Genomic DNA, 21,438 nt, shown 5'->3' with positions numbered 1-21,438 from the left:
ACCCTGCCCTCTTCATTCAACATTAGGTCTCAATCCCAGAGGCCTCAGGGTCATTCCCCACAAAAAGGAACATAAGGGAACAGCAAAAAGACATGCTGCCCCTAAAAAGGTCAACATAAAAATCCACACATGAAGATGGTGGTAGAGGTTTCTACAAACTAAGAGTTTGCCTCTCACTTGCTCATAGGGGAAAGCCCCTTCCCATACTAATCCTACATCCGTTCCCTCCCCAATTAGTTGGGCCATTCCTCTTAATAGAGATTCTTTAGGCTTTTTCAATTAAACACCTGTGCCCTTGTAAAGCACAGAAGAAGTTTTGTTTCTTATCTCTGCTTGGTTAGAATAAAACAGGAGTTCTTCCTGCCTGTCTCTATCTGTAGGAAGAAAAGAAGGCAAATTTTAATTAGCTGGGTAGCCTCCCCAGTTTCAGATCCTTGCTAAAGCAGGAAAAGCAATTTTAATGAACTTTTGAAACTTTCTAGCTTCAGACTCCTCTGTTTTAGAAAAGGGGCAAATTAGTTAACTTTTTGAACAACAAAGAACAGACTAGCTCCAATCTGGGGGTTTTTTTTCTGGTTATTTAAATGACTGCTAACAAAGAGAAAGCTGACTGCAGGCAGAACTTTAACTGACCACGTGTACGAGAGACAGAGGACAGCGGGGCTTGATAGCTTCATTGAAATTTGGTGAGCAAGATACATTTTCTGCATACTGAGAGCCCTTTTAAGCTAAGTACTATTATTTCTAGCTAGTATTAAAAAGGATATGTATTAGAGATGCATTGATTTTACAAAAGAAATGTCTTTGGTAGATGTCTATTTGATCTCTATTGTCTCTGTTACTGTTGTCACAGTATTTACTCTAATAGTTATCCACTGTCTAATTAGAATGAAATTTGAGAACTGTTCTACCCCATAAAGATTATTTAGAGGTTTTAAAGTTAAGATTGATATTTCTTTTTATCTGGAATAAAGAGAAATTATTTTAAATACATTCAGTGTGGTTTATTTCTCTGCATGCTACTTTAATTATTTGGTGCACTACTCTATAAAGTTAGAATTCACATTCCTGTATAAATAATAAACTTTTGTCTAAAGGGCAGAAGGGTTAAAATTGAATAAGGCAAGGCCTGCCTATATTCTTTTTGACACTCCTTTTGGTAAAACCATGCTGCCTCGGATCTTGCAGTCTGCTGGATTCAAGATACTTCACTATCCTTTTCTACAGTAGAGTCTCCATTAATTTTACCACCACTGAGATTAATCTAACCAGCCTATAATTTCCAACCTCCTTCCACAACCACTCCCATTTCCAAATATCTATTGAACAGAACCTTCAGTGGACCTGCTCAGTCCTCTCTGAGCTTTCTTAATAATCTAGGCTGTTTGCCACCTGACCCCAGAGCTTTGTCCACTTGCAGTTTTGTTAGTTGTACACAAACCTTCCATATGTACCCCTACCAACCAACTGTAGTCCATCTCCAATCCTTTCTTCGGTGAATGCCAAACAAAAATATTTTTTCAGCATTTCTGAGTTTTCATCAACACCCTCCACATAGCCCTCTTTTTCACCTCTCAGTCTTATTATGTATGCTTTTATTGTAAAGGCTAATGAGGAGTGGAGATGATGAGCGGTATACAGACATGGGTACAGACCACAGTAGTAGGCAGTATAGTGCGGGTTATGTTCATGGAACCTTGTCTTACAGAACTCAATTGAAGTGTCTTAACAAAGAATTAATTTTAACATATTCATTGTTTATTCACCGTTGCTTGAAGAATGTTTGGTCCCTCTGCATCGGGAGGGACAGGAGCCCAAAGGATGAGCGGTAATAAATATGTTAAAATTAATACTTTGTTAAATCTCTTCGACTGAGTTCTGTAAGACAAGGCTCCGTGAACGTAACCAGCGCTATACTACCTACTACTGTGCTTTTATTGTAATCCACATCGAACAATACAGCAATAAAGCCGACCTCTGAATGACCTCCTTTCACTGATATACCTGAAAAAAGTCTTATCATTCCCTCTTGCTTTCTATTAGCATTTGTCACTGTGTAACAATAAAACATTCAGAATGCTTGTGTCAGCTTATGATATGGATTAGAAATTGTTTTTCACGCATCCCTTGATACAGAAGTATTGGGATATGATTATTACCCTGATTCGCAAAATCACTGCTGCATCCATCCCTAGGGATTCAAAGGTTTTCCTTTTAAGTCTTCCTGCCCCACAGGTGTCACCTTCACTATAAATATTGAGATTGCAAATTATCATTGATGCAAGAGGTGTGGCAGTGGATTGTTGGAAGAGCTTGGAGATCCCATCCTTAGCATCTGCTTGCGCCTTTGTAAGGTTCACTGGCACGAACAGACGGTCCTGAAGAGGGCAGCCTAATGGACAGGAAAATGTGGGAAAATACTTCTGCGGCCTAGCACGTGGCACACAGTGAAAAGCCTAAGAGCAGGGCCTAGCCCAAAAAGGCTGCTCAACCTGCCAGGCTGCCCATGTCCCCTAAACTCCCTTGGCGGCAGGAACGAATGTTGGATCGGCGTGCCAAGCACGGAGACCATGGGAAGGAGGAATCTCTACAAAAAACCCTTCTTCTCTGTTTTTTATTTTTTGCTTTACCTGAGCTCAACCCGTCTTGGCTGAGAACAGAGTCGGTCTCCAGCTGCGGGGGGAGAGGGCATATACTGTCACCGCTGTGCTCAGCTTCCTGCAGCCGCTTGCCTTTCAGCTGTCTTTTACAGCTAAGTCCACACTGGCTGAAAACCAGCTACTGGACCAAGGCATTCATGTGAGGGAAAATCCAATATATATCACCTCAGGAATTCTCAACTGAGGGAGGGACCGTATGGTATCATCACAGGAGAGCGGGGCAAATTAATTTTCTTTCTTCTTTTCACCTTCTGAAAACTTTAAGCAATCCCCATTAGGGAGATACAGATCCACCATCTGCTGGAGATGGAGAATACTGGCAGGCCGATGTCACTGTAGGGGTACGTATACTGTGATGTCAGCTTTGTTCCATCTCCATCTGCTGGTAGAGGTGCATAACCCACTTGTTTTGGATCCACCTGTCTAAATGCTAAGAAAAAGATAGCTTTGGTCCCTGGGCCCTAGGGATCTCAGTCAATAAAAACACATACAAAACTCTTTCTGAAAAAGGGGGAAACTAAATAAGAGAAGGGAGGGTGGAAAATCTTTCTTCTCTAACAACAAATGTCTCAAAACCTCTGTATCAAAAAACAGAGCCAAGAGACTCTGCTTCCAACTCTCATTACCCAGGTCTTCATGAAGAAGACCCTCAAGAATTCTTGTTTCTCCAAAAACAAACAAAAGTGGGACTGCACAGACAGGGCTGTCCCTTAGCAGGGCAACTCAAGAAAATGAAACTAAGAATCCACACTCTAAGATGGTGGCTAGGGATTATAAAGGCTCAAGTGCACATCATCTTCTTCCACATCGGGGACCTCAAATCCTAACCTCTATTAATTAAATCTCTCTGTTCCTCCCCATGAGTTTGGTTCATTCCTTTTGGAAAGGAAAACCATATGTTCCTTATATAATTAAAAATGTAAATTGCAAAAGAGAAGAAATTGTATTTCATGCAAATGCTGCAGAGTCAAAATAAAATGTAACGTTCAGGATGTGTCATTCCTGTAACTGTTAATTGTTTGCAATTATAGTCATTATGTGGTGACGTCATCTAATTGTCTGTTGATATAACCAATTGGAAAAACACATCCTGTATTTGGTTTTCACGTTTGGTGACTAGTTTGTAGTAAAGAAATGAACAGAGCAATCTCGGCAAAACATTAATCCTTGTTATTGTTATCCTTCCATTCAATGTTAGTGGTCAAAGGTCTCATCTGTAAATGTGCACATTGATTTGATTTATTAATGGCATGTAATTATTTCAAATTATTTTCTTGGATACATTTATTCCCAAATATATGAAACTGCTTCGTGTAGGTATCAAAATAATATTTTAGTGAATGTCTCCAGTGCTGTGCCTATAAACAACAAGGACTTTCTTGCATCTGGTTTTATTTGAGACTTTTCTAAACTCCTCTATCAATTGTGCTCCTACTAGGATAAAAGTTTAGATTCTACTAAATATAATAGTACCTTGTTCACATATAAAGAAAATTTATTAACTTTAATACATATATTAATCTTAATTCTCTAATTTTTAGCCATGTTTTACTGATTTTGGGCCAGATTTTTAAAAAGTACGCGTGCGTGTACTTTTGTTTGCGCAGCCTGCGAAATCGGAGTGGCCTCAGAGGGAACTTTCCTTCCACCTCCCCCCACTTTCCCCTCCCTTCCCCTAACTAACCCACCCCCAGCCCTACTTAAATCCCCCCTACCTTTGTTGTACAAGGTATGTCTGCCTGAGGCAGGCGTAACTTCACGCGCCGGCTCGCCCGGCACAGGCCGCAGTGCCGGAGGACTCGGGATTGCCCCCCTGGCCCGCCCCCCGAACCATTGCCATGCCTCCGGACCCTGCCCAAACCACCCCCTGACCCCGGACATGCCCCCGGACACGCCCCTCCCGCCTCTTTTACAGAGCCCTGGGACTTACGTGCATCCCGGGGCTTTGCACACGCTGGTGTCCTATGCAAAATAGGTGCGCCGGCGTAGGGCTTTTAAAATCTACCCCTTTATGTTTATGGGATTAAGAGACAACAAACAGGATGTAAGCAACACCTCTTTATTGGACAAACTTAATAGACCTGTGATGAGTTTTTTAGGGTTATCCTCTCTTCGTCGAGTCAGTGTCTAACCTGGAAGTAATGCTAGGTATATCTAGTCCTTTATTTGCAAATAGTTCCATTAGTCCCACCCCTACCTGCTGCCTCACTTGATCAAAAAGTCTACTACCCACCCACACCTATTAACTTTTACCCTTGAAATATGGTTTGTGTAAATTGTACAACAGCAAATTACAGATATTGGGGGCAAAGTCACAGCTGGCAACACTTATAGCAGATATTTCTGTAGGAGATATCAGAATTTTTACCACTGTAAGCAACCAATATGAATATTGACCTCCACAAGAAGGATGCTGATTTCATATGATGGATGCTGACATTTTCAGCAAAAAACCAAGATGAGGAACTTTTGATTAGAATGATAATACATGCCCAGGTTATCTGATCTGCCCTTTTAACTAAGGGCTATAGCTTCTTTCCACAAACTTAAGCTAAGACTACCCAGGACAGGGACAGGTCACAGAAGCAAAAATAACCCAAATTTGCCTGGAGATGAAAAACAGACTATCCTAAGGCCAATTTATCAGATAGGTCAGCTCACAGAAAAGTGCTGACACCACAAGATAGCTCATGAGTTGAGAGGTTGCAGGACCTAGATCATATCCTTGTCTGCTGTTGCCATGCAGCAGGAGCAGTGACCAATGGGAAAGAGGAGGCTATCAGTCTGAAATGGAGAAACTACCCCATCCATTCCACTGCTTGACTATGCATGAACTTCTTACATATTCATGCATCTGTTAAAAGCAGCCAGGGAGAGGGCTCAAGGGAGCCAGTGAAAGAAATATTAATACCTGAGGACGATGCCCAAGCCAGCATCTCCCACCTCTCTCTGCAATGAAGCAGATGAACTCTGGTGTCCTGCACATGTAAGAAGCCCTGTTGTTACCTGGTTGCTCATCTCAAACCTGTCTTTTTCTTCTCCAGTTAAGCCTTAGCCCAGCAAGCAACTGGAGCCAAGAACACCTGTTCCCTTCAGCAGAGACTGCTTCCTCAGAGATTGCTTCAGAGTGAAATGGAAGGTAATCTTCTAAAGTTATGGGGTTAGTTAGCTAGACATGTATTAATTTACCCTAAGCAAGTCAAGGTCTCTGATATGTTAAGTTTTCTAATGATGCAGAGCTTTACTCAGTATAAACCGATGCTGAGCAGCAAGAACTGTAGAGAGATGTATTGTTTATTTTATTCTAACTACTAAACAAGAAAAGTCTGACAAATAAGTCCAATTCTGTGGAAAACTCAGTGGTCTTTTCTGAGCTATTCGGATTACATAGGTATAGGAGGCGATAGAGGTAATTGTCTGTAGCACCACCCATCCTGGCAGGTATGGGGGAGGAGGAAGGAGGTGCACTATATCAGACACATTACAGAGCACCCTTATATTGCTTACATTTCCAGTCTGAACTTCGCTTATGCCAAGACTACTGGCTATGAGCTTGGACAGAACACCCGCTCCATGTTTTTGTCTCTGACACCTAGCATGATATAATTGATGACACCTAGTATGTATGAAAAATGTGTGTTGTTTCAATATACAGACTTGGTTAAAATGGGATAATAAATGATTGGTAGCAGACCCTAAATTAGGTCTGTGATTGGACAAATTATGTGTCAATAAGAATAATGATGTGATGTAAGAATGCCTGTCATCAGGGAATGAAGCATTGATATTAGATATCAAAGATATTAGAGATGAGCCCTGGAAGCTAAGGGGAGATTGGGAATAGAGCAACTGTGTCTGAGCCATATAGAATTTTATCTCTAATAAATATAATGAAAGATGAAGTGTTGCATATCAGTTCTTCCTCCTCTAAGAAAATGGGAAAGTAAAGGTTGCTTGATGGAGATGTATAACAGCCAGCCCTCCCACAACTGTGATTAGGTTGGGAGGTTGTCTTTTTGTTTGGATCATAAATCTTTATACAACAACACCTTTTCCTGTAATCTGGCCTGGGCATCTTCCTCCTTTCAGTCCATGCTGGCTGGCATGAGTATGGTAATGGCAGGGCCTGTGGAAAGGTATTAGGAATGCTACATAAACCTTCAGGCTTGCGCCCTACCCCATCCCCAAACAAAATTAATTTTCAATCCACTAGGCACCGACCTTTCTTGAGATTTTGATAATTAAACTGATTCTATTTATGATCATCCTATTCTTGACCAGTATCGGTTTGATTTTAGAAAGGGTTTTAGTACTGAAACCTTTTATCCACCTTCGAAATGGTAAGAATAGGGTTTGACATAATGTTTTTGCTAATTCTTTTAGATATCTCTGTAGCCTTTTACACTTTAAATCATCAGAGTTTTCCGATGAGGCTTCAGGAATTTGGGATTACAGGAAAAGTATTATGATGATTTAGCTGATTTAGAATTTACGCAGATGACATCCAGTTTTCTTATACCGATGGGTTCCTCATGCTCAATAATATTTAAAAAGCAAAGATCTATCTATCAGCATAAGAAGTCGGTTGTCCATAATAAATTGATACTGAATGTAGGAGAAACAGACGTTATTGTCCTTGGTGCTATCATTATGTTGATGTCCCCCCCCCCCCCTTATTTAGAATTTGATAGACAAACTTCTGTTTCAATCCAGTGTACGTAATCTCGGAGTCATGATTGATTCTAATCTGTGTATGAGGGTTCATACAAAGAATGCCATCAAAACAAGTTCTCTAAACCTATGTATGGTGTGGAGATTAAAATCCTTTTAGAACCAGAACATTTTAGTACTGTTCTTCAGTCATTGGTCTCTTCAAATATAGACTATTGCAATTTGTTATTTTTAAGATTTCCTTTATTTACTCTTAGACCTTTACAAATTTTACAGGATTCAGCTGCTCATATACTGATGGGAACAGGGGCGTAGGGTGACTGCTGAAGTTGGTGGTGCACTAGTAAATTTGCTGCCATGTGCCCTAGAAAACAGAACACTCTCCTACATTACCTTCTGAGCACTACTTTCTTTTATGCAAAAAGCCTATCAAAGGTATGCTCATAGCAATCCAGTAGTTAGAGGGAACATTAACTAATCCCTTAAAATAATCACCTAATCTACTAACAGCAGTTACAATAAAATATATGAATAAAAAATATTTCCTGCAAGAACATTCAAAACCGCTTTCTGTATGCAAGTGAAATTAATAAAGAGCAAACTTCTGTTTAAAATAGAAATGAGGAAGAGATGATAGAAGGACCAGGGAACACTCCATGAAGTTAGCAAGTAGCTCGTTTAAAACAAATCGAAAAAAAATTATTTTTCACTCAGCACATAGTTAAGCTCTGGAATTCATTGCCAGAGGATGTGGTTACAGTAGTTAGAATAACTGGGCTTAAAAAAAGTTTGGATAAGTTCCAATAATTAAACAATGTTGTAATATTAAAAAAATTATTTAAAACAATAGAAACATCAAATGACATCCAATATTTAAAACTAATGATTAATAAATATCCTGCTCTCCATACGTGGGATCTTTTGATTTCTGATCACCCTGAGATTATCGTGCATTAGGAGAGGCAGGGCTGCACAAACTATCTTCTCTTTCTCCCTCACTCACACACACATACTAACACATTCATTATTTCAGACACTCCCTCTCTCATATACAAGCCCATGATACACACTCCCTCTGTCTCACACATAGACTCTCAAAGGCATGCGCTCACATACATAGGCTCTTACAGACACAGTCTCTAAACACAAAGATATATACACATAGCCTCTCACACAGACATACATGCACCCAGGCTCTACCACATACATATACACCCCCCCCATAGGCTCTCACACAGACATACAAGCTCTTATACAGACATATACACACACAGGCACACAGGCTCTCACATATACACGCTCTTGTACAGACATATACACACAACCACCGGCACTCACACAAACACACATACATGAACACATACAGGCACACAAGATTTCACACACACACACACACACACAGGCTCACACATATGCTGGCACACAGGTTCTCACACATGCTCTCGTACAGACATATGCACACACCCACAGGCTCTCACAAACACATACATGCACACAAGCTCTCACACACGCATACACACAGACTCTCACACATACAGGGTCTCATACAGACACACAAGCTCTCACACAGACATAAACACACACATGGCCTCTTCTGCACTTTGGGCCATGACGCGATGGGTGCCGCCATGACCCCGCTGGCCTCTTCTGAACTTCAGGCCGTGGCAGGATGGGCATTGCCACGGCCTAGCTAGGCTTCCTACACTGGGAGGGAGATGAGTTGTGTGCGCCTGCAGGAAAAGTGCACACGTGCATGAGTGGAGAACTTTTCCTGCACACACATGCACATTAGAGGGAACATTAGTGGTGGGCAGCAGCACTTATGGTTCTAGGGGGAAAGCCAGAGAAGATGCAATGGCTTCACCAAGGTGGCTGGTGCACGGCACACCCCATTTTAAAGAAGGTAGTGCCTGTGCACCGTGGACACTACGCCCCTGGTCGAGAACATATGTAAGGAATGAGTCTCTCCAATGTTACTATAATCTCTTTTCACTGGCTGCCAGTTCAGTGGAGAATCAAATAGAAAGGTTTAATGATAATTTTAAAATGATTGAATCTACTTCAACCCCCTGGATATCGACATGTTATGGATTTATAAGTCAATCTGTGCATTGCGATCAGCACAAAAGGGCGCCAACTCTCAAAACAGCAATGCTTAGCAGAGACAAGGGAAAGTGCATTTTCAGTGGCAGGACCACGCCTGTGGAATTCAATGCCAGAGCAGATTTGTATGCTGACAACTGCACATTCATTCAGAAAAGCTCTAAAAATGTAGTTATTTAAGTCAACTTTTGAGCTAGATGATTAATCGTTGCTTTTGGAGGCTGCAGGATTATTGAGCTTAATATCTGTTAGACTATATCTTAGCTTGTCTTGTCGATGACTTAATTCCATTTTGCTGTGAATTCATGTCTATGTTGGGGGTCCTGATTTTAAAAAGCGCTTACACACTTAAAATAGGGTTTTACACGTGTACAGGCATTTTACCCGTTTAAGTGGGCTTTTGAAATTTCTACAAAATATGCCATTGAAATGTCCATAGGATAGTCACATATGAGTGCACTTTACACATGTAAATGGATTTTTAAAATTGCTATGATAGTATGTTACATTTACATGTGTGACTCCTTTTAAGCTTACCTCCATAATGTTTCATTTCAGTGTAAACTTTGATTTTGGATTTTATGTTTGTTTGGTTATAATCCACTGCAAATAACAGAGCACGCGGGATATAAATATTATAAAGCATAGTAAACAATCATTATGACCCTACCACCACCCCTCTCAGAAGAATCCAGTAAAAATTGCAATTGGATATCATATTTTTATGATACAAATATGTTTCAGAAATCATATCGTAGTGTCTGATGAAGATGACATCTGTGGTTTTTGAGGTTAAATTGAATAAATATTTAAGAAATATATACATTTACATAATAACATAGCAATGACGGCAGAAAAAGACCAAATGATTCATCCAGTTTGCCCAGCAAGTTTTTTATGGTAGTAATTGCCACTCCATGCAGGTTACCCCCATGCAGGTTACCCCCAAGCCTTATATTAAGAATGGTAATATTAACATTCAAAACCAAGCACTGTGAAACCCATATCAAAATTACTGCTATCAACATTTTTATAGGGTGAGCAGCCTTCTTGATAATTCTGATTGAATGTGCTTTGCTTTTGAACTTATAAATGAAAAGAAATCAATACTGAATTGGTTGAAGGTAACATCTGAAATGACTAGCTGGTCTGAACAAGGATGTAGAAAACAATTAAAATTCTGTTGCCACCTCAGTAACAATGAGCTCCCTCCATTAGCAGATACTTTGTGAAGTAATCTAATTTAATTCCATTTTTTTATTTATATTTTGCCTTTTTTGATTGGTCAGCCAATTCAAAGCAGATTATATTCTGGTTCTGGACGTTATTTCTTATCCCCAAAGGGCTTACAGTTTAAGGGGCCTATTTACCAAAGGCCTTTTCCCATTCTGTGTCTCTGAGAAAAATGCTTAGTACAGTGCTGGCGAACTCCAGTCCTCAAGTGCCACAAACAGGCCAGGGTTTCAGGATATCTACAACAAATATGCATGAGAAAGATTTGCATGCACTGCCTCCATTGTTATTACCAGCATTAGTAGCATGAGATTTATTTACTGTCTGTGTATTTGCCAGGTACTTGGTATCTTGGATTGGCCACTGTTGGAAACAGGATGCTAGGCTTGATGGACCCTTGGGATCTGACCCAATACGGCAATTTCTTGTGTTCTAGGGTTGGGTAGAAAAGATGAGGGGAGATGGTGTTTATTTAGAAATGGGAATTTACATGCTTATCTACCCAACGTGGGAAAGAATCAGAAGGGACGACAACTGGGCTTACTACGTAGGCCCAACTGATCTATTTGCCATCATGCACTATGCTACTATGCTCTCTAGTACATTATCATCTCCTGCTTCTGGATATGGTGACCAACTGTCCTTAGCTTGGAGAAGAGATTGGTGGTATAGGATTGCATATAGGAATTTATAGGTACATCTAACCAAAGTGGACAAATCTCAACTAGGCAGACTGGATGGGCGATTTTGGTCTTCATTTACCATCATTTACTATAAATTCGAGCACTGACTGTTCAAATTTAGGACCTTAATTTAGGTGCTAAAGTTAGGTATCTTTACTTAGCAAGTACAGGCTCCAAAAAAATACTTTTGAATATGGGTGCCTAACTTAACTTTAAGTACCTTAACTTGAAGCTCCTGCAGTTAGACTAAGTATAGGAAGAACTTAACTTTAGGTGCCTTCAGGTGCTCCGCACTGCAAATTAGTGCTGAGCTCATAGGTTCGTTCCCTCACCCTGGTCCCTCTCACTTTTAAGGCACCTAAATGCAGGTGTGGAGCAAAATTTTTAAATTCAAAAGTCTAGTCGCTTAGGACTTCTGAATATCAGGCTCTATGGCTGTTATGTAACATTTAAAAGCTATCAAGTTTTTCATCCTTACCTACAATAAAAAAAAAGCCAATCATCTATTCCAATCCATTTTAATGGGGCTTTATGACATATTCATCATTTCTACCACATGTATTGCATCACAGTGTTTAGGAAAGCTTCCCCAACTCACTTGTACACTACTCAATATGAAAAAAGGAAAGATTCAACAAAGCTGTCCCCTGGACGAGCTTTTTATTCACATACTCTGAAAGATGGCTGCATGCTGCCGAAAGCATGGTGTTAGATCACGTCTGCTTGGTGATTTCCTTCTCCTCTGGGAAGAAAAGTTCGGCTTTCTTACAGCACCATAAGTCACACACTCAACTTAGATTTCAAGCAAAAGGTTGCACTTAAAATGTCATTATTACTATCTGGGCCAAAAATGATTTTCAAGTCATCTCCTCTGGTGTTCAACTAGCAGAGTTCAGAAGATAATTAAATTGGTCATGAGTCATCAGAATCCTCTGTTGATTGCAGCAGCAACGTGCCCGAGGATCAAGGCATTTTCTTAAACCAAAATGAAAAAAAAATCCCAAAACAGTGTAGTAAAACCACAGACAAGTCCAACAGGACTGTTATGGAGCCTGTTAAAAGCGATATTACACTTTATCTTTACAGAATAGCTCATAAGAGAAGCTCCTTGATAACAGGATCTGAAACTGTTGAAAACTGACTAAATAACCAGCTTTATGAAGTCAATTTTCAAACAATTTTACATGGGTAACTGAGCAAGATTCTGGGTAAAATTTGCAGCAGAGAATTGCCCTTCCTCTCTGTGGGTAATATCTGCACCATATAGAAAGAAGAGCAGGGCCAGGGGGTAGGGAGAAGTTGGGTCCAGCAAGCAAGGTGGGGGATTTCATTTTGAAATCTTCATGCATGTTTTACAGCGATGACTTTGCATCCGCCGTAAAGCCGGTACGAAGTTGACAAGTACGGGAGAACTCATGGCACAGGTCAGACCCCGAATTTTCAAAAAGGAAACTCCACAGGGGGTTTTCCTTTAAGAATTTGCTACCAGGCTCCAAAGATACAATCCTGCAAGCAATGCGGGGACTTCAAAACTTGCCTTCCAGTACGATCCTAAAATAAGGGTCAGCGGGATCTTCACGTCCTTTAGTGATCTTTTTTGGGTCATAGCATGTTAGACACACTCAGCAGGGCAAGGTGCCCATGACTACTTCCAGCTAGAGATGAGCAGCATGGTAGGTTGGCACCTTTTCTATTTACTATATATGAGATGCAGAGAAAAGGAAAAAATAAATAGAGATAATGGTGGACCCAGTGAAATCACAATTATGTTTCTAGGGTGGGATACATAGCAAGTGCAAGTACTCCAAGATACAATGGATGAAATCTCTCTACATCTCGCCATCCAACATGGCCTCAAAGCGTTCACAGAAACTTGAAATTGCCTGTTGATCAGTCTTTAACCGAGCACCTCTAGCAAAACACAGACCAGTATATTAAATTAAAAAGGATGTATGATGCTGGAAAGATTAATCTGGAGTACTTGTCAATGGCATGAGTGTTTTGAATGATGCGCCGTCCCACGGGGCCCTTCAGACCCCTTTTCCGGGATGACCTGGCTTCATGGCTCATGGCTATGTGCACCACCATCTTGTCCTGTCCCTCCCTGTCCTCGGTCACCACGTGGTTTCTAGTGTATCCGGTCAGGCTGCTGGCATCGGATTCACTGTAAATGCCATCCAGCAGCAAGGTCCCTGTGTAAGGCAGCCCGCATGTGCATAGAACCTGGGAGAAATATGTAGAAAAAACAATTTAACACTATAAAGAGGACCAAGAGAATATACCATAAACTATAACTGGAAGAAAAACTGTATTTTTTCTTGGAAGTTTCCAATAAAATCTCCCTGCCAGATACTTTGGTTCTCCCCTCTTTTCTTCCCTTCTATTTCGTTCAAAAGTAGGATGTTGGTCTAATGTTCACTTACTTCTCTTACAAAGTGTAACAGAAGTTGACTAAGGAAATTACAACACTACATCAATGAACAATGTCCATGTTAACAGGGGAAAACAAATCCTTGAATGAGTAAAAAAAACGAGAGAGACATGAACAACCAAGTCAGACCAGGCAGGAAGGTCCCATCTATTTCATCTGCTCTGTAGCTCTGGGGAGTGAGGATGGAAGGTAAGTTCTCCAGAGCCCCTGTGCAACAACAAAGCATCAGGCAGAGAGAGGCTCAGCTCTGTAGCAGGTACTGGAGAGCTTTCAAAACAAGGTGGTGAATCCCAGATTCCAGGTCCAAAATGGTGCCCACTTGTGCCCGACAGATCAATGGGCTCCTGTGTTATGCATATTAAAGTATTTCCTGTTTTCTTTTTATTATTACGAATACTAATGAAAACATCCAATCATAAGAGGCCCACGGTTTCTCACCTTTTCGCGTAGCTTCCTTTCTTTCCGCTCCTGCGCCGTGGTCAGGTAGTTCACCGCTGCGTATTCCAGCACAGAGAGGAAGACAAACACAAAACTGACCCAGAGGTAAACGTCCACGGCTTTGATGTAAGAGACCCGCGGCATGGAGGCATTTACGCCAGTGATGATCGTGGACGTGGTGAGTACCGTGGTGATGCCTGGCGGAAAGGAGCACAAAAGAAATGTGTATTATCTGCTCAATGCTGTGTCTGAATCTGCACTGTTCATTACTATTATTAACAATAAACATCTGCTCCATACGAGACTGTAAGGCTCCACAGCTGAACAGGCTTTCTTCTTGATGTCCTCTAGCAAGAATGGTTAGAATAAGACTGCATCAAAGAGCCTTGGTTCAATAGTTCACTGTCTTCGAGTATATGCTGCCATTTCAGTCTGGGTGCCACCAGCTCAGAATAATGCACATACAGTTATATGGCTTTTAGACTGAAGGAAAAACAATGTACACCAAAGTTAGGCCTGCTTACATTTGCCGCAGCAGTTGAATATCGGTCAATAATAGCAGCAGATAATGACAGACAGTGAATTTTGGTAATCCAGTGAGCAAGGTGTAGCATTTGAAAGTAAGCTCTAACCTTTGTGCCACTGAAAAGGAAGCTCGAAGCAGCATTTATTATGAAACTGAATTGGACCCGTCCAAGAGCAAACACTGTGAAATTGTGTCCCTTGTCTTCTGTGCACAGCTGCTACAGTAGGCGCCATGTTTAAGATGGATCACTGCACAGCATGGATGAAATTAGTTTGGGCCCTCTATTGCAGTGGTATTCACTCCCAGCCCTAAAGGGGCCAAAATCAGGTTGGGTTTTCAGGATATCCCTAGTGAATATGCATGAGATAGATTTGCATGCAATGAAGGCAATCTCATGCATATTCATTAGGGATATCCTGAAAACCTGACCTGCTGGTAGCCCTTGAGGGCTGGGATCGAATACCACTGCATTATTGGGACACAGTGCAGAAAAGATATCCTTAAGATAAAGGATGCATATAGTATACTTTAACAACGCACACTGTTTTCAGCCATAAACAGGAAAAAGGGTTTCCAATAGGCAATGCAATTAGTGTTTTAGGATGATAATGATCCAAGAGAGTTTGAGGAGAGGTAGCTAGGATTCAATGCTGAGAAGTAGAGAGTTATGCATTTAGAGTGCCGAAATTGAAAGGAGCTGTACGTGATAGGGGGCGAGAGACTGATGTGCATGGACCAGGAGAGAGGCCTCGGGGTGATAGTGTCTGATGTTCTAAAGGTGGCGAAGCAATGTAATAAGGCATTGACTAGGGCAATAAGATTGTTGGGCTGCATAGAGAGAGGCATTACCAGCCGGAAAATGGAAGAGATAATGCTCCTGTACAGGTCATTGGTGAGGCCTCACCTGGAGCACTGTGTTACGTTCTGGAGCTCACATCTCAAATAGGAAAGAGACAGAATGGAGGCGGTCTAGAGAAGGGCGACCAAAATGGTGTGGGGTCTGCACCAAAAGATATATGAGACTTAAGAACCTAAATATGTATACACTAAAGGAGAGGAGACATGAGGGGAAGAGGAGGTACAATACAGACTTTTAAATACCTGAATCAAACCTTTTCCGATGGAAAGGAAGCTGAGGATTACGAACAGAACAGTGGTCTCTTGTGAAGATTTGCTGGCCTTTGGAGTGAGGAAACTCACTCCAAGATGAGATTTGGGCAATGTTCTCTCCACCACTAGGCCAGCAAATCTTCACAAGAGACCACTGTTCTGTTCGTAGGTGTCACGTAGAATGTCAAAGTGGCCCCTAACCCCCTACACTCTTACCTAAACCCCACCTCGAGTTACTAGGTGGGCCTACCATAGGGATACAAATACCTACCTATGGGCCATGATATTATGGCCAGTCTCTCTCTCTCTCTCTCTCTCTCTCTCTCTCTCTCTCTCTCTCTCTCTCTCTCTCTCTCTCTCTCTGTGTCTAGGACCATTAACAATGGTCCCCTGGTGGTTGAATGAAGGAAATACAACAGGTCTGGCACTTATTGCAGAATCTGAAAATGGTATTGCAATTTGTGCTAACTTAGCTCTTTGCACAGGTAATTAGTGCAAATTGCAATAAATGCTATATTAGCATAAAACAACACACGCTATTGCATGCGGTACTTACCGCATTTTGATAAATCCACCCCTAAGGGAGTAGATTAAAGGTTTTCAAAAAATATTAATAATAAGCCTGTCTGAAAAAGAAAGTTTTAAAGCCAGGTCGTGAATGTCTTCATGCTATCTATCAAGCGCACAGCCTCTGGAAGAGAGTTCCAAAATAATAGGGGCTGCAATCAAAAAAGCACAGTCTCTTGTGGATAACAAGACAAGTGTGCTGCATGAATGGTATATCTAAGAGCCCTCTCTGTGATGACCTCAGTTGACTTGATGGATGGTAGACAGGTAAAAAGCGCATCGATAAACATATGCAAAGCTGATTGGATCATTTTTCTTTTTAATGCTGCTGCCGATGCTCAGTTTTCAAACGCATTTTACATAGATATTCGAGCCAGTATGAGTGTTTGATCTTTAAGGAACAGCACATTGGCGAGTTTATCATTTTTATCATTTGGGATTTATAGATGGGTCAAATACTGTTTATTTGATTTTTTTTTTGGTCAGAGCTTTTTGGATGGTCCACCTTAGCGCTTGTTGCTCGCACTCAAGATTCTCTTGACGCAGCCTGAAAAGGTGAAATGCTGATAAGGTCAGATTGACAAGGCTAATGTGGGAGGACATTTAATTTAAGTTTTCTTCTTGTCTGAAATATAGCTATGTGTGGTTACCTGAATGAATACATTTTCATTACATATCTGATGTACAAGAACTTTTTTCACTACAAGGATGTTTTTTTGGACTCGTGATTATGTAAATAATCATCATTTTAAGGGCCTATCGGCTTTATGAATGACAATTGTCTTTAAAGCCTGTGGGCTTATGACTTAACATCTGAAGTCCTTTTTCCACTGTTTTATAAATTGCAAATTTTTGACATTTTTTCAGTTGTGCTTTTTTGATTGTTTTTGGCAAGGAATTTTGGTGAGGGTTTTGTTAAAGATTTCCACCAGCCCATTGGTTTGTGGTAGGTAGACCATGGTATGGAGGTTTTCATTCCCAATAAGGTGTAAACTTGCTTCGACACTGGACAAGAGTGGGGTCCCCTAGTCAGTTAAAACTCTTTGGGCGATCCAACCCATGAGAACACTTCCATCAAGGCAGTCACTACCAACTTGGTTTTTATATTCTATAGAGGTACAGCCTCTGGTGGTATAGTCCAGAATGAATTGGTTTTTTTATTTCCACAGATGGATCTTTCTTAGGATCCTACCAGTTCCAAGGCAATTCTGTCAAAGAGGGTTTGTATGATGGGCACAGATATCAGGGGAGCTGCTCTAACCCCCATTGATTTGATTAGTTGGCATGTAGGACAGGACTATTCAAGCCCTGCCAAGAGAACTGGACCAGGATTTTCTCCCAAGTTTTCTATTCACTTAAGTAGTCCACCCTAGGAGATGGCGGTGGACTAGTTTCAGGACTTGCTGGCAGTAGAGTAGAGGTGCCAAATTTGCTCAAAGGTTTCCCCCACTAGGTTCCCCTTGGATACTCAGTACACTAAGTCCCTCTGTATTATGAAGAAGGGGGGAGTTGAGTTATAGGTTTCTTACCCAGGGACTGGTCTCCCAACTACCATCTGTATATGTTCCTGGGCAAATTTAAGGGACTCATCTTCCCTTTGGGCATGTCTAAAGTTATCCTATCCCATTCTGGGGGAACACCCAAGGGTTCCTGAAGTGTTTGGAGATCCTCCTCTGCCTTAGGGACCCTATCTACAATGGCCTTAGGGACCCTATTTACAATGGCCTCTAGGGGCTAGAATAGCTTCACCCAGCAACGTTGCCTATGGGGTTTGGGTGTCTTAAATCGCTGATGTACAAATCAAGGTCCTGTAGTGGGAAGATCACAGGTAACCATTTCTCATCGTTGACTGAGCTGGTGGGTTCAGTTGTAAGCAGGGTTCAGAGAGTCCCAGAGTCCAGGAGATCGCATCCCAAGATGACAGTGTATGGGTACTATAGGAGTATTCCTACTTCTATGTTGGCTTGCTCAGCTGGGGTCTTCAGTGAGACCTAGCTAGTTGGATATTGGTGTTGATTTCCAAGAATACTCTCTTGACCACCTTCCTCTTTATGACAGTCTATGCTTCCTGAGTCTACCAGGGCTTGTGCAGGGGTGCCATCCAGTACCATTGGAACCACAAAAGTGGTGAACCCCGAGTGTGGAATGTCTATGAAATTGCAGAAATATGGGATCATCTGAATGACATCCATCAGTTTGTCCCTTGTGCAGTGACACGCATGGGTGAAGTGGCCCCTCCTTCCACAGCTGAAGCAGGGCAGTGGGCCTGGGTTCCATGACCAGTGCAAGGAACCACACTGGTCTTGCTCCAAGGTCTGCAGCAGGTGTCTTGTTTTTGGACTGTGACATCTGGGGCCTTGTGGATAGTCTGGGGTGCTCTGGCATCGACTGGGCTTTGTGGAAGGTATCAGTCACTTTTAGGGCAGTCTTCAGGGAGACCTTCAGGTTTTGACATACCACTGTCACATAGGCTGTCCATAATCTTCTCCAGGAGGACCGGTAGCCATATCCAGCTTATAACTTTAGCAGGTAGAAGGCTCCCCAGGCTGGAGGGACTCCCTGCTGAAACTGTTGCCAGTACACTTCTGGGGTGCACTCAGCCCTTTGAAGGTGGTGGCATAGCTGGCCCTTCCATCTGGATTTGCAGCTTGGGATGCAGCTCTGTTAGCAGAATACCTAGGTAGGTGGTCCACTTGGCCCCTGGTCATCCTGCCAAACAGGCTGTTCATTCAAAGTTTACCAAAAACAGTCTGGGTCCTCTCCTAGAGCCATCTTAAGTATTATGGGAGACAGAGGGATAGACCAGGCTCTATCAGCTTTCATAGTTTCTGTTATTTGGATCAATAAAGTTTGGTTAAAACTTTCCGCTAGGCCCACTGGCCTCTGTGACATTTGTGCTGATAGTCCCTTGTGATGGCCTGGACTAAGTGCTCCATGCTGGGTTATTTATTTTCTACTTCTACACTGTTAATATCCGTAGAGGCTTTTAGTAAAAACATATAATATCATCTACATTCAGTATATACAAAACATAAAACAGATAAATAAAACATGAAAACACTGCATGGCTCCACCAGAATCATGCTAGAATAGGAAGGTTTTCAGAGCACTCTTTAGGACATTCCATCATCCTGAGTTCTTGTGGGAGAGTATTCCAGACACTGGCAGCACAACAGAGAATGTGCGCTCTCTTGTTTTCTCAAAGCCTTGCCTGATGGACAGAGGGAACATTCAGTAGCGCCTTCTGAGAGGAGTGGAGTGTCCTGATAGGGTTATAAACCCACAGTATCGCATTTGCCCAAGGAAACAAAGTGTATTAGCACAACAGTCTTGTACTTGATCCTCCATTGGACTGGAAGCCAGTGGAGGCCTATTAACACCAGGGAGATGTGATCTCTCTCATTGCTACCAGTAATAAGTCGGGCTGCGGAATTTTGCAAACATTGTAATGGTTAAGTATGTGCTCAGGTGAAGCGGGGGTATTTCTTGTGCTCAGAGCACTACCACTGTTCAAAAACACAATAAAGGGAAAAAAAAAAAACCCAACCCTCCTTTCTTTCCCCTTAAATTCCGGGGAATAGAGGTAAAAGAAAAACCTAGCCTTTCCAGCTCTGACTATTTTTCCTCTCTATCCAGGCAGGGGTAGGATCTTTAGTCCGCTGGAATCAACTCTTAGGGATGCCACTGCAGCCAGGCCCAAAATCTCTGGTCTGTGCTGGGCTTAGACAAGAAATCCCACTGCTCCCATCCTATGGGACAGGGCGGGAGCGGCCCCTTGCTTCTGGGAAGCAGCTGGAAGACAGAAGCAGTCCAGGCTCCGGCCTTTTCTCACACAAAAATACTTTATTGTTTACAGGAAAGAAAAACCGCACACCTTAGCAGCTCTGTCTTGAATGTTAAGGCATTCCTAATACATCATTTTAGTACAGTGTCTGCTGCTTCCGCCTTCTGCCCTTGGCCTGGTTTATTCCCTTACAGACCTGAGCTTTTAACTTCCTCCCCAGGAAAACCTGGACTCCCACGCTGTGAGGGCTTTAAGGTGGACCGGGTTAGATGGGTTTAAGGCGTTCGGGGTGGGGGGGGGGGGGTTCCTCCTATACATCCCTTCACAACTGCCATATGATTTCTTTTATCTGTGCACAACTTTTATTGCTCAGAAAAAGCAGTATGTGGAAATAAATTTAAACCTTTACCCAGTGAGACTCTGGCGGGTACAGCTCTGCGATCAATCCAGAAGGACACCCAGGAGAGCATGACCATCAGCGTGGCTGGGAAGTAGGTCTGGAGCAGGAAGAAGAAGATGTGACGGCGCAAAGTGAAGTTGATGTACAGGCGATTGTACCAGCCTGTCAGGAACAGAAAGCAATGCTCAGTACAGCGTAACCTCTGAAAAAAAAACAACTGTCTTTGCCTCGCTCGTACACACTCACAGTAATAAAGCCAGCAAATCCGCCTGTGCGCCCCATGTTTGAATAGCCAGGAAAAAGAGGCACAGAATCGAGGCTAATGCTGAATCTGAAGTGAGCAATTGTCCCAGTAATTCCAGGGTCTAAACTCTCTTCCGTTTTCAGGAGACAGTCTGCGAATGATCGTCTTTTTATTGAAATGTTGCTGGCCCTGAATTCAGACATAGGCAAGCTCCCAGGAAACTCAGTCAGATCTTTGGGATTTAAGACATATTTCAAAACTACCAAGGCTTAAGAAACAGACACCTATTGTGCTGGGGCCAGTCGTGGTACTGAAAATCCCCTCCCCCTCCATTTAAATACATGCGATTTTAGACTTCTAAAAAAAAAAAATTAAAATTAAAAAGGAAAGCAATTTTCAAAGCTGCATGTTCAAAATTTTCAGCACATGTATGTGAAGCATCTACTTGAATGAACTTATACAGTTTTAATGTGAAACTGGGGAAGCGGTGAAGAAGAACATGTTAAATAAGTAAATATTTATTTAAAATTTATAGACCGCCTATCAAAATTCCTAGGTGGTGTCCAAGAAAACATTCATACATCATAA

At 41.9% G+C, this 21,438-nt stretch overlaps 1 protein-coding gene across 1 annotated transcript in view; it reads right to left on the bottom strand.

Annotated features, from left to right (window-relative positions):
- Positions 1 to 11,045: 11,045 nt before the first annotated feature.
- Positions 11,046 to 21,438, bottom strand: part of GABRR2 (gamma-aminobutyric acid type A receptor rho2 subunit) — a 67,134-nt gene continuing 56,741 nt past the window's right edge. Inside the window, exons 7-9 of the mRNA XM_029595422.1 lie at positions 20,616 to 20,768; positions 14,220 to 14,416; positions 11,046 to 13,573 (exon numbers count right to left, since the gene is read on the bottom strand). Of these exons, the coding sequence (XP_029451282.1) occupies positions 13,262 to 13,573; positions 14,220 to 14,416; positions 20,616 to 20,768 (662 nt within the window). The 3' untranslated portion in view covers positions 11,046 to 13,261. The remainder of the gene's footprint in view (positions 13,574 to 14,219; positions 14,417 to 20,615; positions 20,769 to 21,438) is intronic.

The sequence above is a fragment of the Rhinatrema bivittatum genome, chromosome 3, assembly GCF_901001135.1.
Source record: "Rhinatrema bivittatum chromosome 3, aRhiBiv1.1, whole genome shotgun sequence".
NCBI classification, from domain to species: domain Eukaryota; kingdom Metazoa; phylum Chordata; class Amphibia; order Gymnophiona; family Rhinatrematidae; genus Rhinatrema; species Rhinatrema bivittatum.
Note: the sequence above shows the minus strand (reverse complement) of the source record. Positions and strands in the feature narration are given on the sequence as shown.